General features: G+C 41.1%; 1 protein-coding gene across 2 annotated transcripts in view; it reads left to right on the top strand.

Moving 5' to 3' along the window:
• zbtb44 (zinc finger and BTB domain containing 44) overlaps window positions 1-12,966 on the top strand; it is a 37,441-nt gene extending 24,475 nt beyond the window's left edge. The window contains exon 6 of one of the 2 annotated variants that reach the window (XM_015952091.3): window positions 12,364-12,966. In XM_015952091.3, coding sequence (XP_015807577.3) covers window positions 12,364-12,760 — 397 coding nt within the window. In that variant the 3' untranslated portion in view covers window positions 12,761-12,966. The remainder of the gene's footprint in view (window positions 1-12,363) is intronic. The other variant, XM_015952092.3, reaches the window with a different exon arrangement.
• Window positions 12,967-22,109: the final 9,143 nt, after the last annotated feature.

Raw genomic sequence — 22,109 nt, 5'->3', positions numbered from 1 at the left:
ACCCAACTGCGGACTGTAGGACATGGTCAAAAATGTGTAACAGTTGCTGTGATTAATAAAATGTGCACAGATTTGAAAAAAGTTGTAAAAATGAAGAAATCCAGAAAAATGGATTTTCCTTTAGTCTGTGTGTCTTTTCCTTAATTTGTTACTAAGATGAGACTCGTATCATCACTTTATCCACTGTCAAATTCGTATAAGGGCCAGACTTACTAATTTGATCAAATACATGGAGCCACAGAGTATGGGGCACCTGGTCCTTTAATACGGGCTGTCCCAGTATGACCGGTGTCAGAGCTTTGTCTGCATCGCCAGCAGTAAGTTGGACTTGTTTCCAGTGAGATTTGGACTCCCCCAAGGCTGCCATCTGTTCATAACTATTATGGACAGGATTTCTAGGTGCAGCCAAGGTGTTGAAGGATCCATTTTGGTGGCCTAAGGATCAGGTTTCTAGTCTGGCAATGCTCCATTGACGGCTCTCTGTCATGGGGCGGGTTCTACCAATGTCTTTCAAATGATCTCCGCATGCTACTAGACAATAGGGTTGTCACGATACTAAAATTTCAAACTCGATTCGATACTGGAAAAAATACTCGATACTCGATTTCGATACTATTTAAAAACACCCATTTATTGAACACGTTTATTCAAAAAATAACATTCTTCAATTTATATTGCAAAAATTAAATATAAGAATTAAGTGTATAAACTAAAGTGCTTAAAACTTTCAAGTAACAGCATTTTTTAAAAGTGCATACAAAAACTGATGAAAGTTTACATGAATTGTCTCAAATTAAATGTCTCATAAAATCTGTTTTCAATATGAAAATAAATCAACTAAAAATGGGAAAAAAAGCATATTTAAACAACACTGTCAGTCAAACTTGTGCATTTAGAAAACACAAAATACTTAAAGTATAACCAATGAGGTCTTGAACACTCGATATGAATACCATAGCATAAAATGGTAACAATAACATATGACTGTCAGTCATCAAATGTGCATTCAGAAAGCACATACATAAAACAGTTGAACAGGTAAAACTTTATTAACTCTAGACTATAGTTAAGCTTAAATCAGGATTGAGGTAAAGAGCAAAACCTCTACTCTTTGTCTAATGTGTCACTTTTTCCTGGATTTGCTTTGCCATATGAATATTTTTTGCAGTAAACACCAACATATCAATGTGCTCCTCTGTCAGTCTTGCCCTTCTTGGGGAGCAAATGAGCCCTGATGTACTGAAGATGCGCTCTGAGGCACAGCTTGAGGCAGCTATACAAAGATATTTTTTGGCCAACAAGGCCAGGTGAGGAAAGGTAGTGTGATTGGCTTTCCACCATGTTAGTGGATCATGCTCTGCCTGTACTTCTGGCATGGTTTGGTACAAAGTCAGCTCATTTTTCAGCTTGTACTCTGGCCTGTCACGATCTGCAGAAGTGATTTCAACTTCATGAGGTGCATCAGGGTGTTTCTTTTTCTCCCCTTGAATGTCAGACAACAATCCCTTCAAGTCAGTTTTTGATTTTTTTGCTGGCCGAGTCTCACTTGGAGAAGCTACATTTTGAATATTTGAAATGCTTCTTAAGCTATCACAGAGGTGCTCCTTTACCTCATCTTTCAGTGTTGTGAAATTTAGCTTAAAACGTGGGTCAAGAAAGGTCGCAATGTTTAATAGCAACTGTAAGCGCCCATCCTGGCATTGAGTTTTTAGATCTTTGGCTATCAGTTCCTTCATTTGCCTTTTCAGGTGAGAGTCATCATCTTTTACAGTTAAAACTGAGAAAATCTTCCAGCAGAGAGGGAGCACAGAGGAAAGAGTGGTATGCTTTTCTCCACTGAGAGCATCAGTGAATGAGCTTAATGGGCCCAGCACTTCCTGTACAGTCTCTAAAGTTGTAATGTCTGTATCTTTAGGCATGAGGTGCCACTTTTTTCTGTTCTCTGCTAGAACTGCACACACAGCTTGTTGCTGCTCCAAAAATCGGTCCACCATTTCAAAGGATGAGCCCCAGCGTGTTGGCTCATCATGAATGAGACTGTGTTCAACTAACTGCAGCTCTTTTTGTTTGTTCTTAAGTAGTCTAACCATCTTTGGTAACCTGCTGAAGGCTGACACTGTTTTTCTAAGTCTGGATAATGTCGATGAGACCTTGTCTACCTCTAGACTTTTGCTGACTGCCAAATCCAGGTTGTGGCCAAAGCAAGGGATCCATAAAAAGTCCTGCTCAAAAGCCTTTTTATTATTGGAGGCATTGTCAGTTGTAAGGCCTGCCATTAGGTTAAGGTCCAGCTTCCAGGTATCCTGGATGACCTCCTCAAATGCCTCCCTGATGTTTTCTCCTGTGTGGTCAGAGTGAATTCCAACACAACCCAAACACCAGCTCGTCATCTCCCAAGAATCAGTAATGGATTGAATAGTCACAGCCATAAACGACTCTGATGCCCTACTGGTCCAGAGGTCGGTGGTGCATGAGTAAAATGGTTTACCCACAAACTGATTCAGTATAACATCTTTGATACTCTTGTACAGAGCAGGGATTTCACTGTACATGAAAAAATTGCGGGATGGAATGCTATACCTGGGATTAAGGTGCGTAACAAGCTGTTGGAAGCCAGGCTTCTGAACTGAATAAATGGGCACTTGATCCATACAAATATATTCAGCAACAAGTCTGTTCAGTTTTAGAGTCTCTGGGGACTTAGGTCCATATTTTCGTTGCTGATCAAATAGTGCAGGCAATGTCGGCTGGAATGGCTTGGTTGTGGATGTCAACTGTTTCTCTGCATCAGCCTGAGACTGGTTGTAGAAATGAAACAAAAACAATTTGAATGCATATCGAGTCAAATGTCAATTTAAAAAAAAAAGTTCTTTCTGCAGTCTGCACCAACAAAGTTGAGCTCAGCTGTAGTTTAACTTAAAAAAGAAGCAGCAATTTTCACGCTTTCTGGTCTACAACAGCAGTCACTTAGACATGCTACTGCAAATATCAACATGGAACACATTTGTGTGTTTCCAATTTTAACATTTTCCATCATTAAGCACCAAGTGGGGATTGTGCTCAGATTAAAACTAAATGGCACGAGAACCCAAATTTTTCATTCAGTCTGTAAATCCCTTCAAAAATTAAAATTAAATGCCATGAAATTCTTCATATCAGTGTTTTTGAATTAATTGTTATTTTCTGTCTATTTTAATTTTATGAATTATGCTGTGTTCTTTGTTTATATTTGCAGAGTGTTGTTTTGCTGCTTAAACTCTGTTTAAGTTGCATTTTTGTCATAAGCTGTAATGCCATATGTTTTGTTCTGTACTTTTGAACAACTCTGTTTGTCAATAAAGGGAGAAAACGAATTTCGCCACGGTAGGTACATCTAATCTTAATGAAAACAGATTGGCGCACGGCAGTGACGTCATTAAAAGCGCCGGTTAGATTAGCCGCGGCTAGTCTATTTACGTCTAGAAATCCCAGACCCACTCCAAACAAACAGGGGAATCACGTTAATGATTCCTAACAAAACCTTTCAACATGAAGATGTTTTGGTGCAGATAATGTCTTATTTCGAGGCTGCACCATGGGTGCCCGTCCGCACCCGTCATATGGATATACGCTGACGGCGATTCGCCGATGGATCTAAATACCCCGGGGAATCCAAGTAGCATCAAAGTTGTCAGCGTGAGTAAACAAACGTACTGCATGCTAGAAATTAAGTCCGGGTTGCAATAAACGGGAGTTTTCCTTTAAGCATATAAGCGTGAATATACAACTACGTGTCGGACTTGGTATGCTAGCTTAGCTAATACTAATACGTGAGCTCAAATTTGTTGGTGCAATTAAACACATTCTTACTAGATTTAATAAATTTTAGACACCTGTTTCATTTCGTCATGCAGTTTGGGGTGTCGGTCTCTCAGATGCTTGGCCAAATTTGTTGTGCTGCTGGACTTCGTAGCGATCTCTTTGTAGCACTGCTTGCAAACGGGCCTGTCATGGTCTGTTGCTTTCCCCGACTCATCAGCCTTGTATCCAAAGTGTTTCCACACTGCACTTTTGCTCTTTGTGTTGTTGACTAAGTTGGGCTGTGAAGCGCCTCCCGAATTTGCTGTTGCCATTGTTCACAAAACAAAACGGAGACCACTCGCGCGGGAAATAGCTGTGTCGTCATGCGGCGGCGTCTTCTTCTTCTGTTTGTCTGGGAGGCGGAGGCTGCTTTACGGCACCTGGCTGTCGTGCGTGTCGGTGTACTTGAAGAAGGCTGTGTATAATAGTCCATAATATCGATACCACAGGGATGGAATATCTAATTTGGATACCACTTTTAATATCGATTTATATCTAGGTATCGATTTTTTTGACAACACTACTAGACAATGAACAACATGACATACTTACTGCAACAGATGTCAGTAAACGAGTCAGTCCGCTGTTGAAGAAAGCGAAAATACATAATTTCTCTGAATAAAGGACTTGAATACATCTGATTCTAATAAAGCCCAAGTCCAAATAGTCCAAAACTGATGTAAAAGCCATTTCAAATGAGCTTTTGCCACCTTGTTCCGCTCTGCTGCATCATACTGCCCACCAGATGAATAGAGGGCCCTGATTGGCCCACAAGTCTGATCAAGCGCTGTGACGGGCCCAACATTGTAGACCAATCACAGTGCTCCGTCAGTTTGAAACCCCTATCGTGAGCTGTTGTTAGCCAGCCAGAATGCTGCTAAGGGCTGTGGAGGTTCCAATGGAGCGTTCCTAGACCAAACTTTGCAAAGAAGGAATGTGGTCTAGTTCACTAGCCTACTGGGTTTCTGCTTTTTGCAGGTGATGTTGTCCTGTTGGCTTCATCAGAACGTGATCTCTCACTTCTCCTGAGAGGAGAGACGTACGGAGACGGTCGTTCTGAGACATGAGACTGTATGATTTTATTTGGTGAACATTCCTGCAGGAGTGTTCACCTTGATTGTTGTGGTACAGCCATGGGCAACGCTTAGTGATTTCTGTCCATTTTAGGTCCCAGCCAGATTCTCTGTGTTTACCTTTGTAGCGTAGGCAAATCAATGTTTTTTTTATTTGTTATGACCAGGAAGATGTAATATTCTATGTAAATATAAATTATTAACCTGCGAGGTCTTTATTGTAATTATCAGAAGATTCTAGGATTTATTCACAAGATCTAGGTTCTTTGCTTTTTCAGTGATCAACCACACTTCGTGTTACTTCAAGAAAGAGTCAGGTTTATAAAAGTAAGAAATTCTTTTGCAAACAATTAAAACATGACTAATTAACTAAGCATTTACTGTGAGTGGATGTAACTAAACGTGATGAAGGAACCCATGTGTGAATATGATGCCAGTCAGAGCTTCCTTATCAAAGTAAGCTGAGTTTTGGTGAAAATAATTTAGTTTGCTCTAAGCTATAAAGTTGGTAATCATCAGAAGAACATTAGACGCAATCTGTCATGTCTACTTCACCCGTATTGGAGAGACCCTCTTGATGGATCCGAAAGTCTTCATAAAGGAGCTTCTTTAAGACATTAGGAGAGCTGTTTTGGTGGTAGCAGTCTCTCCTCCATGCTGGTCTGTTTGCTGCTCGGTATTTTTGGTTTATTTAAACTTGGTAACTTTAACTTAACGTCGGTAAAGCTACTGTTAGCATCTTCGCTAACAGCTTCTTGCATTTGGATAAGCTGTTATTTGGTTAAGAGTTCATCTTTTTTGTGGTGCAGATCTCCCTTTTATTACATTTAGGGTGTTGTGGGTTTTTGGTTTAGTTTAAAATATCACCTTCAGTTTGGTTTAACCACCCAGTTTAGAGTTTGCACCTTTGGAGATCCTTATTTTGGTCCAGAACCCCGTAATCTTTGCCCAGTGGGACATCCCTACTTATTCATACTTTTGTTTTAATTCCCCACAGGCAGAATTAGTTTTATTATTCCCAACCTGCGGATGGAAAGATTTATGATTTTTTTTGTTGTTGTAAATAAACCTGATCATCATTTTAACTTTTAAATCCCACGTTATTGTCCCTTCCTTTTTGCACACGAGCCAAACTCCCCAGGAAGAGTCGTAACTAGGGTTGTCACGGTATGAAAATTTAACCTCACGGTTATTGTGACCAAAATTATCTCGGTTTTCGGTATTATCGCGGTATTTTTTAAACGGTGTTGCATTAGTTCAGAAAGCATTGATAGTCCTGTTCTACACAAACCGAAATAGTTTTGAAAAGGTTTAACAGTGTTTATTAAACCTAAAATAACACAAAGCCTTAGCAAAAGTGCAACTTTTCACAAGTAAAGGAACAAATAGCTTATTTTTCTGGAACATGTTACAGTAGTCGGTGCAGGTTTAAATTATACAAATCCAAACATTCGAAACATAAACAATATGTAAACAAATCAAAGAAACACCACTTGTTTTCTCATATACTTGTTTTCTTCATTATCAAAATGAAAATCTAAAACTCCAGTCCACACTTGACTTGAGCACTGTACAAGTCAACCTTAAAAAATATGTATTTAAAATAAATAGCCACTTTAAACAAATTACTAAAATAACTACTACACTATGTAATCAAATCCAAATGTCCAAGTATAAATGGCACTGAACAAGTAAACAAATCAATGACAAGGAACTAATTGTATATTTCTCTTCATCATCAACAAATAAGATGCTTCATCCAGCAACAGGGTGTCCGTGACGCGGTTTAAATGCTGGCAGAGGACGCTGCGGCTGCAGTATATAGTGACTCGTTGCATTCTCCCTCAACCAAAAGTCCTCGCGTCATGCATTTAAGCTTAAATGCTAATGTTAACTTACCTTGCACTGGCTGTAGAGACGTGGGTGATGGTCACGCAGATGTGCCATTAGATTCGAAGTGTTGCTGCCTTTTGCAGACACTTGTTTCCTGCACGTTCTGCAAACGGGATAGCCGTCTTCTATTAACTGTCCCTCAGTATTTTTCAGAAATCCAAAATATGCCCATACTTCCGATTTAGTCTTCTTTGAGGGCTGATGGATGTCCTGGGCGCTGCAGTCTCCTCCTTCGGCCATTATTTCAGCTTCAAAGTTTTGGTTGCAAACTAAAAAGTGCGTGTGCGCGGGAGCTTCAGCAGAAGCGACGGTGGCTGGTAAGGGTCACCGCGCCTAAACCGCGGCCACGGTAAACCCACTGAGATAATTTAGTTTTTTTAAAACTGGACGGTTATTTTTATTGTCAACTTTTTTTACCGGGGTTTACCGCTATACTGGTTACCGTGGCAACCCTAGTCGTAACACCACTCTCCTCACGCACATAAGTGACCAAAACAAAGCAGCATACAGACACTCCGTCTCCAACCACCTCTCGGGCAGCAGCCTGCACTCCCAAGTTCTTCACGTCACCAGAACATAACCAACCAACACAATAAAAGCAGTGTTATACAAAATGGAAGGTCTGTAGTGTTTATTCTCGTACAGTAACAATTTATCAATTTTTTTGAGAAATTTATTTGAGATTTTCTTGTTTTTATTAATCGTGCAGTAAGAAAATAACCGCTAGATTAATCGTCTAAATAGTCATTAGAATAGTCGACTATTCGATAAAATAATCATCAGAATAATCGTTTTAAAAATAATCGTTTACCCCCAGCCCTAATAACCAGAGTGATCTGGTTTTAATGTTCTCATGTTATGGTTGGGTAGCCAACCAAAAGTTGACAAGTTTAGATGTTAACAAGACAACTCAGAAACACACCCTCTTTGATACGGAGGCGCTGATCTGGGTAAAAGGTTAATTATGTGTCATGTGTTTAACTTTTACCTTACTTTGCTTGTGTGAGTGCAAATGTTATGACCTTGTCAAGTAAACATGCTTAACAGACATTAAGCACAGATTAATGAAACATTTCATTGTTTTATAATTATTATAAGTAACGTTTATTAATGATTATCTCTTGTAAATTTCAGAAGTTCATATTTAATTTTAAAAATCTTCTTTTCTTCTATTCTTCTGTGAGGCAAGGAGTTTAGATAAAAGAGTTGCTCTGTGAAGGAACATTGGAAGGAGAGAATGTTATTGTTATGATTTCATTGTCTCTGTCAGAGCTGCAGGCTCTGCTCCAGCTGGTGTGAGGAAAGCGGGCTGGTTTAAAGGGATTACGTGCAGTCTCGTGTCTCCTTCTTGACCACATGTTGGACATTACAAATGTTTTTAAAAAAGTTAATTCACAAAATTAATTCATAAGATACATTTTATGTATTTATATTTTTATCCCTCTGAAGGTGTGGCAGCTTTTATTTTGCTGTGGCGGCGCACCACGGCTAAATGCATATAGCGGAAACCCTGTCAATGCTTTCTACAGCCTCCAGTTGTGACTCCAGAGTGCAGTCGCTAAGTCCAGAAGTCTGCCTCGCTGCCTCAGCTATAAATAGCATCCAGCTCGTCGTAGCAACTCTGTGTATTTCTCCCATCCAAAAAAAAATAATAAATCCACTTCGGCTGTTTCTGTCCTTAAATATTAACTATATTGGGCTTTAATTTCTTCATCTTAGCCCGACACTGTGCCGGCGTCCGCTCTGATCCTTCAGCTACCATCCACTGAGAGAAAAACTACTGCTCCGTCCAGCTCCTCTCGTGGACTCTCACGATGACTGTGAGAAATGTATGGAGCTCTGAAGGTGACCAAAAGGTGCTGCTACTTGCTGACATTTTTTCACACTCATGTACAGCTAATGAAAATACAATCAACGAAACTTTTGTTTTTCTGGTTGAAAGTAATGACGTATTTCTGTCAACCAATCAGTGGAGTGTGTTGCTGCTCCACCCTAACCGTACCGCTCCATAAATTTCAGGACCTGCAACAGAAGGGAGCCAAAATAGTCCTGTGACTATCGTGGTTCGGGTTGGTTGTCTGGACCGGTTTTACAATCGGAACAGAAAAATTAGCAACCCAATCCTTCCCGTTCCATGCCAGTTTGGGCGATGGAAAAGACCCTTTAGCTCTTGGGGTCTTGTTCAAGAGTGAGAGAAGGATGGGGAGCGAGATTGATTGGCGAATTGGTGCTGCATCGGCCAGCAAAACCATCCATACAGCACAATATCTCAATCCAAAATGACTCCCTATCTCTGGCTCCTTCAAAGGCAGTTCGAAATCTGGGTGTTGTGATTGATGAACACCTGACCTGACCTTTAAAGATCATGTCGCCTCTGTTGCTCGTTCATGCCGCTTTACGCTGTATAACATATGAAAGATCAGACCATACCTAACACAACATGCCACCCAGCTCCTGGTGCAATCTACTGTCATCTCCCGCCTCGATTACTGCAACGCCCTTCTAACTGGTCTTCCAGCCTGTACTGTGGGACCTCTTCAAATGGTCCAGAACGCAGCGGCGCGTCTGGTCTTCAATCAGCCAAAAAGAGCACACGTCACCCCTCTGTTCATTGAGCTCCACTGGCTACCGCTAGCTGCACGCATCAAATTCTAATTGCTAACACTAGCATACAAAGTCCAAGATGGTACTGCTCCCATCTACCTGAATCCTCTTGCAAAGGCTTACGTCTCGGCCCGGCCGCTCCGGTCATCACAGGATCGTCGGCTAGCAGTGGCTACACCACGCTCAGGACAATCCAGACTCTTCTCATGCATCGTTCCACAAATGTGGAATGACCTACCAAGCACTACCAGAACAGGGGCTTCCTTTTCCATTTTCAAGAAACTCCAGAAGACCCTGCTCTTCAGAGAGCTTCTTCTAAACTAGCACCCTCCCTGCACCCGCCCCCCCCTCTACTGTCCACTCCTTGTTCCCTCCTCTTCATGATTCATCATGCTGCCTCACTGCCACCTACGACTGACTGGAAATTGGTTGTTGTTGTTGTTAGCCTCAAGGGCAACATGCCGATTATCACTTGTAAGTCGCTTTGGACAAAAGCATCTGCTAAATACATAAACATGATGCGGGTGTTGAAATGGGTTTTCTCTGCTGGATGGCTGAGCCCACCCTGTTGGCTCAGGCATCTGGTTAGGATGCTTTCTGGACGCCTCCCTAGCACATATCTGATAATATTCCTTTAGTTTTGTGTTTCTTCTTTTGAACTAACTCCTGCTTTCACATATAGCAAAAGTTGATTTTATGGTTTAATTGAATTTGAATCAACCGCTGTTTCACAGTTAACGGACAGCTGTTCTTATAAAAGGAGCCTGTTGCCAAGGTCACATCTGTAGGTGGTCTGGAAAACATATTCCCGTTTTTGTAAATTCAGTAAAATAAATATGTCCAGGACTACATCAAATAATCACCTACTGCTTTATTTGCTTGCGTGGTCTACAGAATAAACAATTTTTGTGAGGATTGCTGACCAGTATAATGATTCCCAAGCTTTTCAGCTTCCAACCACCAAATGACATGGCAGAATCTTGCTAGAGCTGGTTGAAGTGGTGTTATGGTGAAACACGAATATAATGCCTTTGCAAACAATCCAAGAACCACCAAACCACAGCTTGTCTGTGTGTTGATCTCAGCAGCAACAAAGTCCCAAAGCTCTGGGTCTAGCCCTGGTAGAACTCAACATGTTCATAAGGAAATCTTTAGTTTTTGTTTGGACGTAACGTAGCTCCGGAGTTGGCAGGAGTTGTGATGAAGTTGATGTTTATTTTTAGCATATGTTGTTTGCATTTTCTTCAGAAATAGCCTTTTATGTAGCCCTTGTTATGTTATTTTAGTGGTCAGTCCAACAATAACTAAATATATCAGCAGAGGACCTCTGCTGAATTGATCTATAAAAGGCAGAATGCCCAATGCAGGTTACAGACTTGTGAAAGGATCTTTGCAAGCAATGGGGCATCCAATACCCTGGAGAAGAGTGAAGTCTTCCTTGCAGTGCGTTGATGGGGCTGGAATAATTACCAGAATGGTCTAGCTGGCTTGCATTGCAAGAAAAACGTATTGTGGCTCAGATCACTGAATGTGTTTGGAATCAGCAGAACTGCTGAGGGCCTGTTTCTCAGCTTTGTGTTTGTTTGAACATCTGAGTGTAAGTACCAGATGACAACTCATTAATGCTAGATGATGCTTATTAATTCTGATTGAATGATCCACCCATAATAACCAATTCAAACAAGCTGTAAGTCATGCAGCTTGTTGATGACTTGAAGCTGAAAAGCCACAACTGTCATTTCTAACAAAATAGTTGAAAACAAGAAATTCAAAGTTGTCAATTTTACTAACGGTTTAAACGATTTCATGACAACTCTTTAGCTCAGTGGCCTAGTGGTACGAGTGTCCAGCCTGAGTCTTTGAGAGATCGGGGTTAACATCCTGCAATAGCAAATCTACAAATCAAGCTAGCTTTTAAACAAACACGGTCACGGAACTCTCACCCCTCCTGTTGGGTGTCATCCATAGGCCACATCCGTCTGATACCAGAACCTGCATCGCCAAGGTAAACGAGACAGCGCTAAACACCAGTCACCATTTTCTAGGTGCAAATGTCTTTTGTTGTCCGTGACTTCAAATGGTGTTTTTCTTTTTGGGACTCTGGTACTTTGTCCTAAAGTAGAAGTGGTAGCAGCTGGTTGTTTCTTCTTCTCTGATATTACTGAGTGGAGAACCTGTCACACCAGTGGTGTTCTGTTGTAAAATGTGCAAGCACATAATGAGTGAATGCCTCCCGTAAAAGTGGACGTTTGGTGAGACAGACATCCGGATGGTCCAATCGTTGGTTGACTGAGATTTTTAGACAAATGCCAGAGAACCTAAATGCCAGAGAACCTATCATTATTATTATAACTATTACTATTATTATTATTATTGTTATTATTATTATTTATAGCTATACTATGTTAGAACGTTGTTAAGAGGCATGAAAAAAGGTTTTAAGGTAGCTTAATTTGCTGATTTGCCATTGTAGCTTTAAGTAGAAACAGTTTGTTTAGTGCAGGGATTCTGAATCCTAGTCCTGTAGAGCCAGTATCCTGCATGCTTTCGTTGTTTATTGGCAGGTGATTAACAAGCTTCTGAAGAACCTGATGAGCTACAGGTGATTCAACCACTGAATCAAGTGTGTTGGAGCAGAGGAAAGATGAAAACATGCTGGAAACGGGCCCTCCAGGACCAGGATAGAACCGCTGGCCTAGTGCAGCAAGTTAATCACCAGATCCCCTCAGGCTTTATGCCTGTCTGTGCTTTTTTTATGCCAACAGAGTTTAGCAATTAAACATTGATTACTAACACATTTTGGGTAATGGGGAGTATAGACTCTGATAAACTGTAAACTGGATAAAAGCCATGTTTAAAAAAGCATAAAATCCTGTGTACACAAGTAAAACTGACTTGTGTTGAGACATGTTTAAGAGAGCGGTCTGCTTACATGTTCTCTTGGTCTCTGCAGTGATTTCCTCGTGCCCGACTACCTGAGCCAGGTACAGGAGGAGGAGGAGGCGCTGGGAGTTCAGTATGAGTTGGAGGAGTCTCACAATCACCCGGTCTACCCGGGCAGCACCTCCACCACCACTGCCGCCTCGTCCTCCTCCTCAGTCCAGATGTCTGTCATCTCCCAGGTCTCCTCTTCCACCCAGAACTGTGAGAGTTCTTCTGGCTTCCTTTCACCCGACCCCCTGGATCCTCTGGAAGCCCCTGTCTCTCTCAAGATGTATGCTGATGAGACAGCAGCCATGACTGAGGAGACCAAGATGGACAACAGTGTCGGGGGCGGTTCCCCAGAGGTGTTTGAGGAGGAACAGCAGCATCCACAGGCCAAGGACGTGGCTTCCATCAGCATAGAGTGATCCAAGTCTTCTGCCTGTCCATCCTGTCTTACTGTGTAGTCTTGTCATATGGGAACACCTGCTGGAATGGTTCGACAGCTGAAGGAGACCACATGCACTTGTTGAAGCTCTATCACGTGGGAGTGTGAGGATGCAGGGATCAAAGATTTCCGGAGATTCCTGCTGACTTTGTGACTTTTGTTCTACAAACAAAACAGAAGCACTTATTTGGGGTTATGTGAAACACCAAATTTCATTAGGTCAGACCAGCTGGGTCAAAGCGCATTATTACTACCTGGAAATGTGAGTCAACAGTATTTATGAGGTTGTTTTTGTCCCATATGACTTGAATGCAGCTAAAGTTGTTTTGTCTTAGCCAATTGGAGGTCTGTCCATTCCAAGCCTTGCTCTAATTTTAGAAAGTGCCTGAGAGTTCACTAATAAGAAAAGTGATTGGTTATTGTATCAGATGATGAAAAGCGAAAGGACTTGACTTTGTCAAGTGGCAACTCGAGTCTCTGCAAACTTAGCTGAAATGTATGAAATTTGTAGAATAATGTTAGTTTGTATGGTCAGAGACTGTGTTATTCCTTTGGTGCCATTGCTATTGGCAAGCTATTACATGTTGTTATAATCTATACTGCAATAGGTTGTACTGTAGTTCTATATGAATGCTGTGTGTTGGGTATTGTGAAATATGAGCTGTCAGGTGTGTGTGTGTGTGTGTGTGTGTGTGTGTGTTCACATTTCTATGATCAATATGAACACAGTGCATTTCATGTTTAAATGTTTAAAACTTGAAATATGTTAAAACATATTCCCTAAAGATATTTGTGTCGTAGAAATTTTTGACCATTTTTGTAATATTTTTTAGGAAATGTTTTGAAGTTGAACCTTGTTTCTCCACAAAGCTAAAATGTGATATTTTAGGTCGCAACTGTTCTGATTTCCAACCAATGACGAAACCAAACGTGTTCTGTTAACAGTTGAAGGTTGTTCGTAAATACCCAGATTGTAAAATACGGTCATGTAGCAGTTCATCCCAGCTGAAGTTTAGCCAGCTTGACAAAAAGCAGTTTTTAAGTCAGTTTGTATTGTAAACTTAAGTATTTCACATGCTTTTACTTATAGGTACATAACGATTTATCACGAGTACTGTTGCTGTGACTAATCATACAGCTTAGCTAGACGGTTTGGCTCTGTCACATTTAAGATCTGTGACTTTATTTCTCTCTGCACTCACTTTTAGGAACTCTTGTGCAAATATGTAGTAAAAAAAACAGTTTGTGAGCTTTTAACAGCTGTTTGCTAAAGGATGATGTGGAGTGATGATGTTTTCTCCTTCAGTTTTATTCTCGGCTTGTCTTTGTTGCAGACAGTGATTCTAAATATAGTATAATGCAGCTCAGCTTCATAGAACAAGTTGACCTTTTGTCACAAAGGTCACATTTCTGCAGTGCTTGAGCTCAGTTGCACTGGTGTGACCACTCAAAATGGTTGGAGTGTGTAGTTTCTATTGTGTTGGCCATTATCAGAACCAAGTTGTCATGAGGCTGTAAGGTGTTAATGTGATGAAACTGCTTTAAAGAGCAGTGGAAACATCTCCATGTAGGAACCCAAATACTGTGAGTTGTGGAGAACCTGAAGTGTGTTAAGCAGGACCTGATGGTTTGATTGCCGGCTGTTCTTTACATTTCATATTCCTCTACATTATTGTGCTGTCTGGATCAAACCTTTCCCTTTGTTGTGCCAACATGGCTGCAGTTTAGAACATAAACCTTGTTGTGCCTGGATTCTGAGAAGATGGCACCCACGGTGATCACCCATCAGTTGAATGCTACTGATGGTCTCTGTTCGTTGTTAGTTTTCAGGCCCCTGACAGTAGTCCAATCAGATGGCACTTGAGGTTATTCCTGCAGGATATCCGAGCTCACTCCCAAGCTCGATTGGAAATGTTGACCTGAACAATGCTGTGAATCGAGTATAAAATTCCTGATCATCATTAAGAGCTCCAAACCAGAGCTGGTGTTGCCCAGTGCCATCCTCTCAGTCACTTTTTAAAAAAAGTTGTGCCATTTGCCCTTTTATGTGGGTACAAATCAAGCTTTGTAATACAGGACCAAATGTTCTCTGTCTCATTGGGTATTTGCCATGGCAATCAGTAGTTGCACATGATAAAAGGAGATAATCATTCTGAGTGGTTCACGCTGTTCAGCAAAGGGGTTCTGTTGTTGTGCCCCTACAACACTGTATGATATTGTGCATTTCTGAGGCGAGCCTTGGCAAATGGACCTATTATCTCTACTTGCACAATGTCAGAGTAAAGAAAAAGAATAAATTTTTATATTCTCCATTTGTATGCCATGCTCTCCATCCCGTCGTGCGTTGTCTGTATTCAACTTTTTTACGATGAAATGCTGCTGTTCGTTGAAACGCAAAAGTGCCCAAAACCTTTTTGTGAACTGACGTGTGCAATAAATGGACTGGTGTTTTATATGTGTCTTTGGAATGGTAATTCAAATATATATGCATATTGTACAGTAGAATGTATAATTCCGTTTTAATCAGATGTGACTGAAGGTGATTCATACAGACAAGGACCCGTTTGATGTGTGAAACAAGGCCTTTGGTTCTATTCAGCTCCTATGTGTTTTTTTCAAAGGTTGCATGTTCATATTGTTCTGTGAAGTGAAAGGGCGCATGTCCTGAGTTGGTAAGTTTCGTCTAGGCCTTATAACTTCATCCAACGTAGCTCTGATCTGGTCAGCATGCCCTCTTCCTTGATCTACACTATATTTTTTATGTGCAATGTTTAGAAATGCTCTGGTTACTGGATATGCCTTTTTCAATGTACACTTGATGTTGTATATGTTTTTCAGTCCACATGGTTTATTTAAAAAGAAAATGAGATAAAAAAAAAAAGAAAAGAACTGGTAGCTCCACATAATATCTATTTTTGGTGATTTTTGTATTCTAGTTGCTGTTTCATGGCATCTTTAGATATTCTTGTTAAATGTGAATAAACAGTTGAGTCTTGGAGCTTTTATTTGAGGGGGGTACCTTGGTAGTCTTCACTTTGTAACTGTCTGCAGTCTGTGTATATATACATATAAATAAATGTACAGTATATACACTTAATTCATGATGTTTCATATTTATACTGTTGTGTCTGATATTGTTTTTAACTTGGACAAACGATCTTGGAGGATTTTGGCTGGTATTGACTTGGTCACAGCTGGCAGTAAGAATAAAAATAAAGACTACATCCTATTAAGAGGTTTATGTTTTGGAAATGTTGCTATTCTTCTGGCTTTGTAGTCCTATTGTACATAAACCAGCTGTATTTGGAGAAATATATCAAAGTAACCAAAGTCAGATACATAAATTAGTTCACCTGAAATATTTTGAAGCTGAAAACGTCACATTTATGTACTGAGAATGAAAAAAAAATTGAAAACACTTCCGAGACCATTTTAATTAAAGTGCTGTGTTTAGCATTCCTTGTGTAAATGAGTAGTTATGAAGTGATTAAATTGTGATTAACTTCAAGAAAAACACACCCCCTCACCAGTAAACATCCAGGGTGCAGACATACCATACCAAGTTTATTTGTATAGCACATTTAAACACGGTATGAGAGCCGACCAAAGTGCTGAACAAAAACACAAAAACAATCAAAAAGAAAAACTAAACCAATTAAAATCGAGTAATTCAAATCGAAAAGAAAGGGAGAAAAAATATGTTAGACTGAATTAAAAGCCAACGAATAAAAGTGAGTTTTTAAGAGAGACTTAAAAAGGGAAGAGAGGAAGAGAGTCTGATCAGCAGGGGCAAGTGGTTCCAGAGCTTCGGTGCACAAACTGAAAAGGCGCGCTCCCCGCGGGATTTACAGCGGGAGCGAGGGACATGGAGAAAGTGCTGGTTGGCTGATCGGAGGGATCTTGTCGGGACATAAGGGTGAATGAGCTCAGACAAGTAGCCAGGTGCTAAGTTATTGAGGGATTTAAACACAAAAACCAGGATCTTAAACTCTATCCGGAGATGGATGGGGAGCCAATGAAGATTTGCTAAAATCCAGTGGTGGGCAGTCAGGGCCAGCAAAGCCTTCTCTGCTGGCCTAAACATACTCAAAAACGTAAATGTATTTTTTTTCCTTTGGTAAATATTTTTAAATTAAAAAAATGTTCACTGGTCTATTTTCTTTATATCCTATTATACCCACTTGGCTGCGCTGCTTCCAGTGTTAAAATACCAAGGCTGGGTGTTATCCAATCAGATTTAAGCTAGCTTGTGTTTTCAGGCAGATCTGCTCTAGGCCTTCAGAATCAATCGAGAAGCCCACTGTCCGCTCTAAGTGAACGGAGACGATCCAGTTGCGATAGCCAATCAGCTCACGAGTCAGCTTGGCTCAGGCCAGCTAGCTGGCCTCACGCAAAAGTTGACATGAACGCATCCTGTGATTGGATAAGCAGTAGTTAGAACTTTTCTAGCGGCATGAAGCAAAATATCAAAACTAAACACAGAGATCTGTATCTATAGGCAGCTATCGGTGTATTTTTGAACACATGATGGCTGAAAGAGGAGAAGAGACAGACTTGGTTGCAGATTAACTTGCCACACCATTTTCCAGACGGACCTTTCAAGAAAAAATGGATCTTGTGAGAACAGGTCGTCTGGCCCCAATGCTAGCTGGCTTGTCCCAGCAGGGGAAAGGATTTGTTTCGTCATTTTCAGGCAAGCAACTATGAACGGTACCCATGGCAAACAGCTTCAGATAACCGCTGCAGGTTATTCTGCTGGGAATGCCTGTTGCTCGCATCAGATGGATTTGGTAGCATTAAAGCGCGTTAAAACGTATGCCAGAAACACGACCCGACAGACGTCTTTCAGCATTAGCCTCCATGTCCGTAGAAAAGGGTCCACTCATGGACCTGAAGCACACAGATAAACTGTACAGAGCCATTGAGGTTTTCCTGAGGAAAGAAAGACGGATGGATTTTATTTTCAAATGAGCAGGAGAGGAGGAGATCCATGCTGGACATTTATGTTGGTGAGTAGAAAGTATTTTTTAATGTTTTGTCATTTCATTTTGTTAATAATAAATGTTAACGAAATAAAATGGCTAAATGAAATAATTCTATGTGTTCTGTTTCTATGCAATTTATATTGTGTATAACGTGGTGTGCGCAGCTGCGCCAATGCTCAATTGTTTCGCGGTGCAATTTTCTCCAAAACAAATGCAAATAATGTGTTTGCTTTACTTGTTTATTTTATTGTCTCATCTCTTAAACCCATCTTTCATTTTTGAGATTTGACGGTATCCGTGGTCTTAGTTTCCTACTCTCAATTGGGAATGCGAGTTTGATTTTAAAGGCTCCGGAAATGACGTCTTGCCCAGCCACTTGTGTGTGTGTGTGTGTGTGTGTGTGTGTGTGTGTGTGTGTGTGTGTGTGTGTGTGTGTGTGTGTGTGTGTGTGTGTGTGTGTGTGTGTGTGTGTGTGTGAGGTTTCTCCAGCTGTGATGTCCTATTGATGGTATTTTAAGGTGTGTTAATTTAGATTGGACTGAATAGGAAATCACTGAAGGCCCAGGGGTGGAATGCACCGCCCGCCACTGCTAAAATCAGTGTGATGTGTTCTCGCTGCCGGGTGCCAGTCAAGAATCGAGCTGCTGCGTTCTGCACTAGTGTTCTAAAATAAAATGTTTTATTTTATTTTAATTACCTTAAAAGACTCAAAGTCTCTTTTTACACTTTATATTTATTTAATCAGGATCGTTGTCAAGTCGACGCCAGAAACAATGAAACACAACTTGAATATCAGATGAACAACAAGGCTTTATTCAACCAGCATTCATACAAGTTATCAATCATGAACGAAACATTTCTCTTACCGTTGCTTATGGGTGGAGAGCTGAACACCCCAGTTAGAAAACGTAATCCATGATAGGTGAAGAACTGAACACATGTAATCCATGAACCTCGTCAGGTAGAATCCTTCAAGCAGCTCTAACCCCCCTGAGCCCTGCTCTGCTCCTTATACATTCCCTGATGTGCGTGCAAAGCTGCACACCTCCACCATGATTACCTTGATTACATCCTCATGATCACATTATGTTCGGCTCTACCATGATTACCCTTGATTACATCCTCATGATAAGTGTGATTGACAAACAGTAGTGATCAATAACTTATATAAAGCAATTATACAACAGATGACAAGTTCATTTTTATTACATTCCACTCTTGAACTTTTCATCTAATTTATGTAACATATCCATCACCATTTCCCCATCAAAACCAACGTCATTTATAACATACCTTGTAGTTCCACTTTAATTTTCATCGTAGTCTTTGCATTATTACCCAATTTATTTCTCTTCTTAATCGAATAACATACCAACAAATAATAAGATTACACAATGTTAGAATGCTGATTATAATTAATGCTGCAATCATAGGTGGAATTAGCACTTTATTAGCGGTACTCGACATGCCTGTAAATATATCCCACCAATGATGAGCGGAAGCCTGTTCAATCAATGTAGCAACATGTTTTATTTCCCCTTGTGCCACAAGAGTAGACACCATGAGCCTGGAAAGGTTGGACCTATGAGAGTCAATCAATTTTGCCACTTCAGTGGAACCATCCAATGCGCATTTGAATCGTTCCAGTGAGAGTGTCCAAGGGGAGTGTAAAACCTCCCATTGTATCTTAGTCAGCCGACTAGATACAGTGTAATTACTCAACCAATAGGTCACGTTATTCCATTCCCACATATGTATACCCTTGAGACAACCTGAAAAGGGAACTGAAGGTACCTGTGGGGAATTGGTCATTGTAGCCACGCATAAGGTGTTAGGACCCACCTGCCAAAACTGTTCCTCTGGGGGTGTGACCGTCCAATCACAGAGTACGACCCTTGAATCAGTGAAACATGGATTGCTATGTCCTTTTACCAATGGGCAGGCTAAACCCTTATCAGTCTCATCACAGTGTTTTACTTCATATGTTCGATTTGTTTTAACATCCCACCACTCTCCACTAACATGGAGATACCAAAACCCTTTAGTGGTTATCACCGGCAGTATCTGATATCTACACACAGTCATTACTGATGTCATATTATACTGATCCCAGTATCCAGTACACATAGATTTATTACAAATCGTCATTTCTGCATGTGGCTGTAGCCATAATGAACTACTGATGTTCCATAATGTTCGCCATGCATGATAGTTATTACTCATTACCTGTATTTGAAACCTATTTCTTTGTGTCTCAGCATGAATAGTCTGCAAGGAACAGACTGTCCAATTACCTATGTGTGACAAATTATGCAATGCATCATAAGTTTCATTCCAAAGCTTTAGATTCCATTTAAATACACTTTTCCACACATCACTTCCTTCTAACTGACTAGATACAGTCGAAGGCATCCATCTTGCAGTCTTGGTGACAGCTTGTGCGGTGTATTCTCCAGTGTTGGACAGCATAGTTCGTGTTACCTCATTGTCTGCTGTGTTAGCCAGACCATACAAAGTTCCAGTTCCTCCTAGCACGGTGTCATACCATGCTCGCCTCCTCCTGTTGCAAGGCGGAATAGGAGGGAATTTCACAGTCCATCGCACATATTCGGCTACCCTTATTTGTCCCATTTGTTGACAAGTGTGAACCAGGGGAGCTACAGCTGTCTGCGTAGCTCTAGCTGTGTCGGGCAGCACCCAGAATATGTACAAATAGGCGTGTCCTCCTGTGATTACAGTTCCATTCCTGATCCAGAAATCGTGATCAACCTTCATACTCCAATTTGTGCCATTTTGTATGCAAGTACCATTCCCCTGATGGTATGCACAGATGCGCGCTGCAGAATTAAAGGTTACTGTTGATCCTTGAACCAACACCCCCGGGCTGATCACCCTTCCTCGGAATTTAAGACATCCTCTGCACCGGTACATCTTACCGGTAGATGTTAGGTTTCCCAAGTAGCAAGCGTCATTTGCTCTGCATGTGAATGTGCCTTGAGTGCGGTTGGACATACTGCTAACCAATTCCAGATGGCCCATGACCCCTTCTTCCAACACTTGTCCTTCCGTGAGCCCCCAACAGAAATGTGCCCTCAGTGCGATGACAGCGAGGACATGGAGGACGATGACCAAACATCCGACACCACCAGGTCCGCGGAGCCCATCCATCGCCTCGACAAGGGTTCAATCCTTTTGTAGGGGAAGGGGACCCAGTCAACCACCGTCACTCAGACACCCGCCTATGGGATACATACAAAACTGCAGATAGAATGACAAGCATTAATTTTCTCTCCTGTAACATTTGTTTATCGGAATATTAATCCATTTTTCCTCTCCGGGGAACAATACACTTACCACAGCATCTTTTCCCTGTGCAATAATCTCTCCAGCTCTGGGAGGACCATTGAGCTGCTCCACCCACACTTTTGCCCCCGCAGTAAAGTCTGATGATCCAAACCCAGTTTCACCCCTCTGAGTGATAGTGGTAGGTTTAGTAATCTCTTCAACTTTGGACATTACACACCGTTTGATTACTAACTGAGCTATCTTGTCTCCTTTTTCCAGTACCAACGGTTCTTTACCTGTATGCTGACACACCACACCTATTTCCCCTTGATAGTCTGAGTCTATTACCCCAGCTAAAATGGTTAGACCCCTCAAAGCTAAACCACTTCTTGGACACACATGAGCATAAGTTCCTGGTGGACATTGAATTCCCAATCCTGTTTTTACCACTGTCACTTTATTGGTTACTAAAGTGATGCTTTCCAAGATTTTAAGATCTAATCCCACAGAGCCCGCAGTTGCTCTAACAGGGAGTTCTGCCTCAGAAGTTAGTTTCCACATTCGTATAGGAGGGTCAGTAGAAGTTGTTTCCCTTCCTGCCCTGGCAACCATTAGCATCAGTGGAGTAACTCCATCCCCCACGGGTCTGTTATTTAACTGATGTACTGCCCTAGTCAGATTTTCTCTCCATTTGTCCAAAGAATTAGTAACCGATAGTTTCCTTAGTTTCTCTTTCAGTAACCCATTCATTCTCTCAATGAGTCCACTAGCTTTCGGGTGATATGCTACATGATAGATCCATTCTACCGCGTTGTTCTCTGCCCATTCTTTGATCTTATTTCCAGTGAAATGGGTACCATTATCAGTCTGAACCTGCAAAGGTAGTCCATAATAGGTCTCTATTAATGACAGACATTTCAATGTAGCCTCCTGATTGGCGTTATGACACGGATGCACCACCAGAACCCCTGACACCGTATCCACGGCTGTGCATGCATACTTACAGTTTTTACTTTTTGGCAATGGTCCAATGAAATCAATCTGCCAACACTGTCCCGC

The sequence above is a fragment of the Nothobranchius furzeri genome, chromosome 13 (genome assembly GCF_043380555.1).
Source record: "Nothobranchius furzeri strain GRZ-AD chromosome 13, NfurGRZ-RIMD1, whole genome shotgun sequence".
Taxonomy (NCBI): domain Eukaryota; kingdom Metazoa; phylum Chordata; class Actinopteri; order Cyprinodontiformes; family Nothobranchiidae; genus Nothobranchius; species Nothobranchius furzeri.
This window is presented reverse-complemented; position numbering and strand designations above follow the sequence as displayed.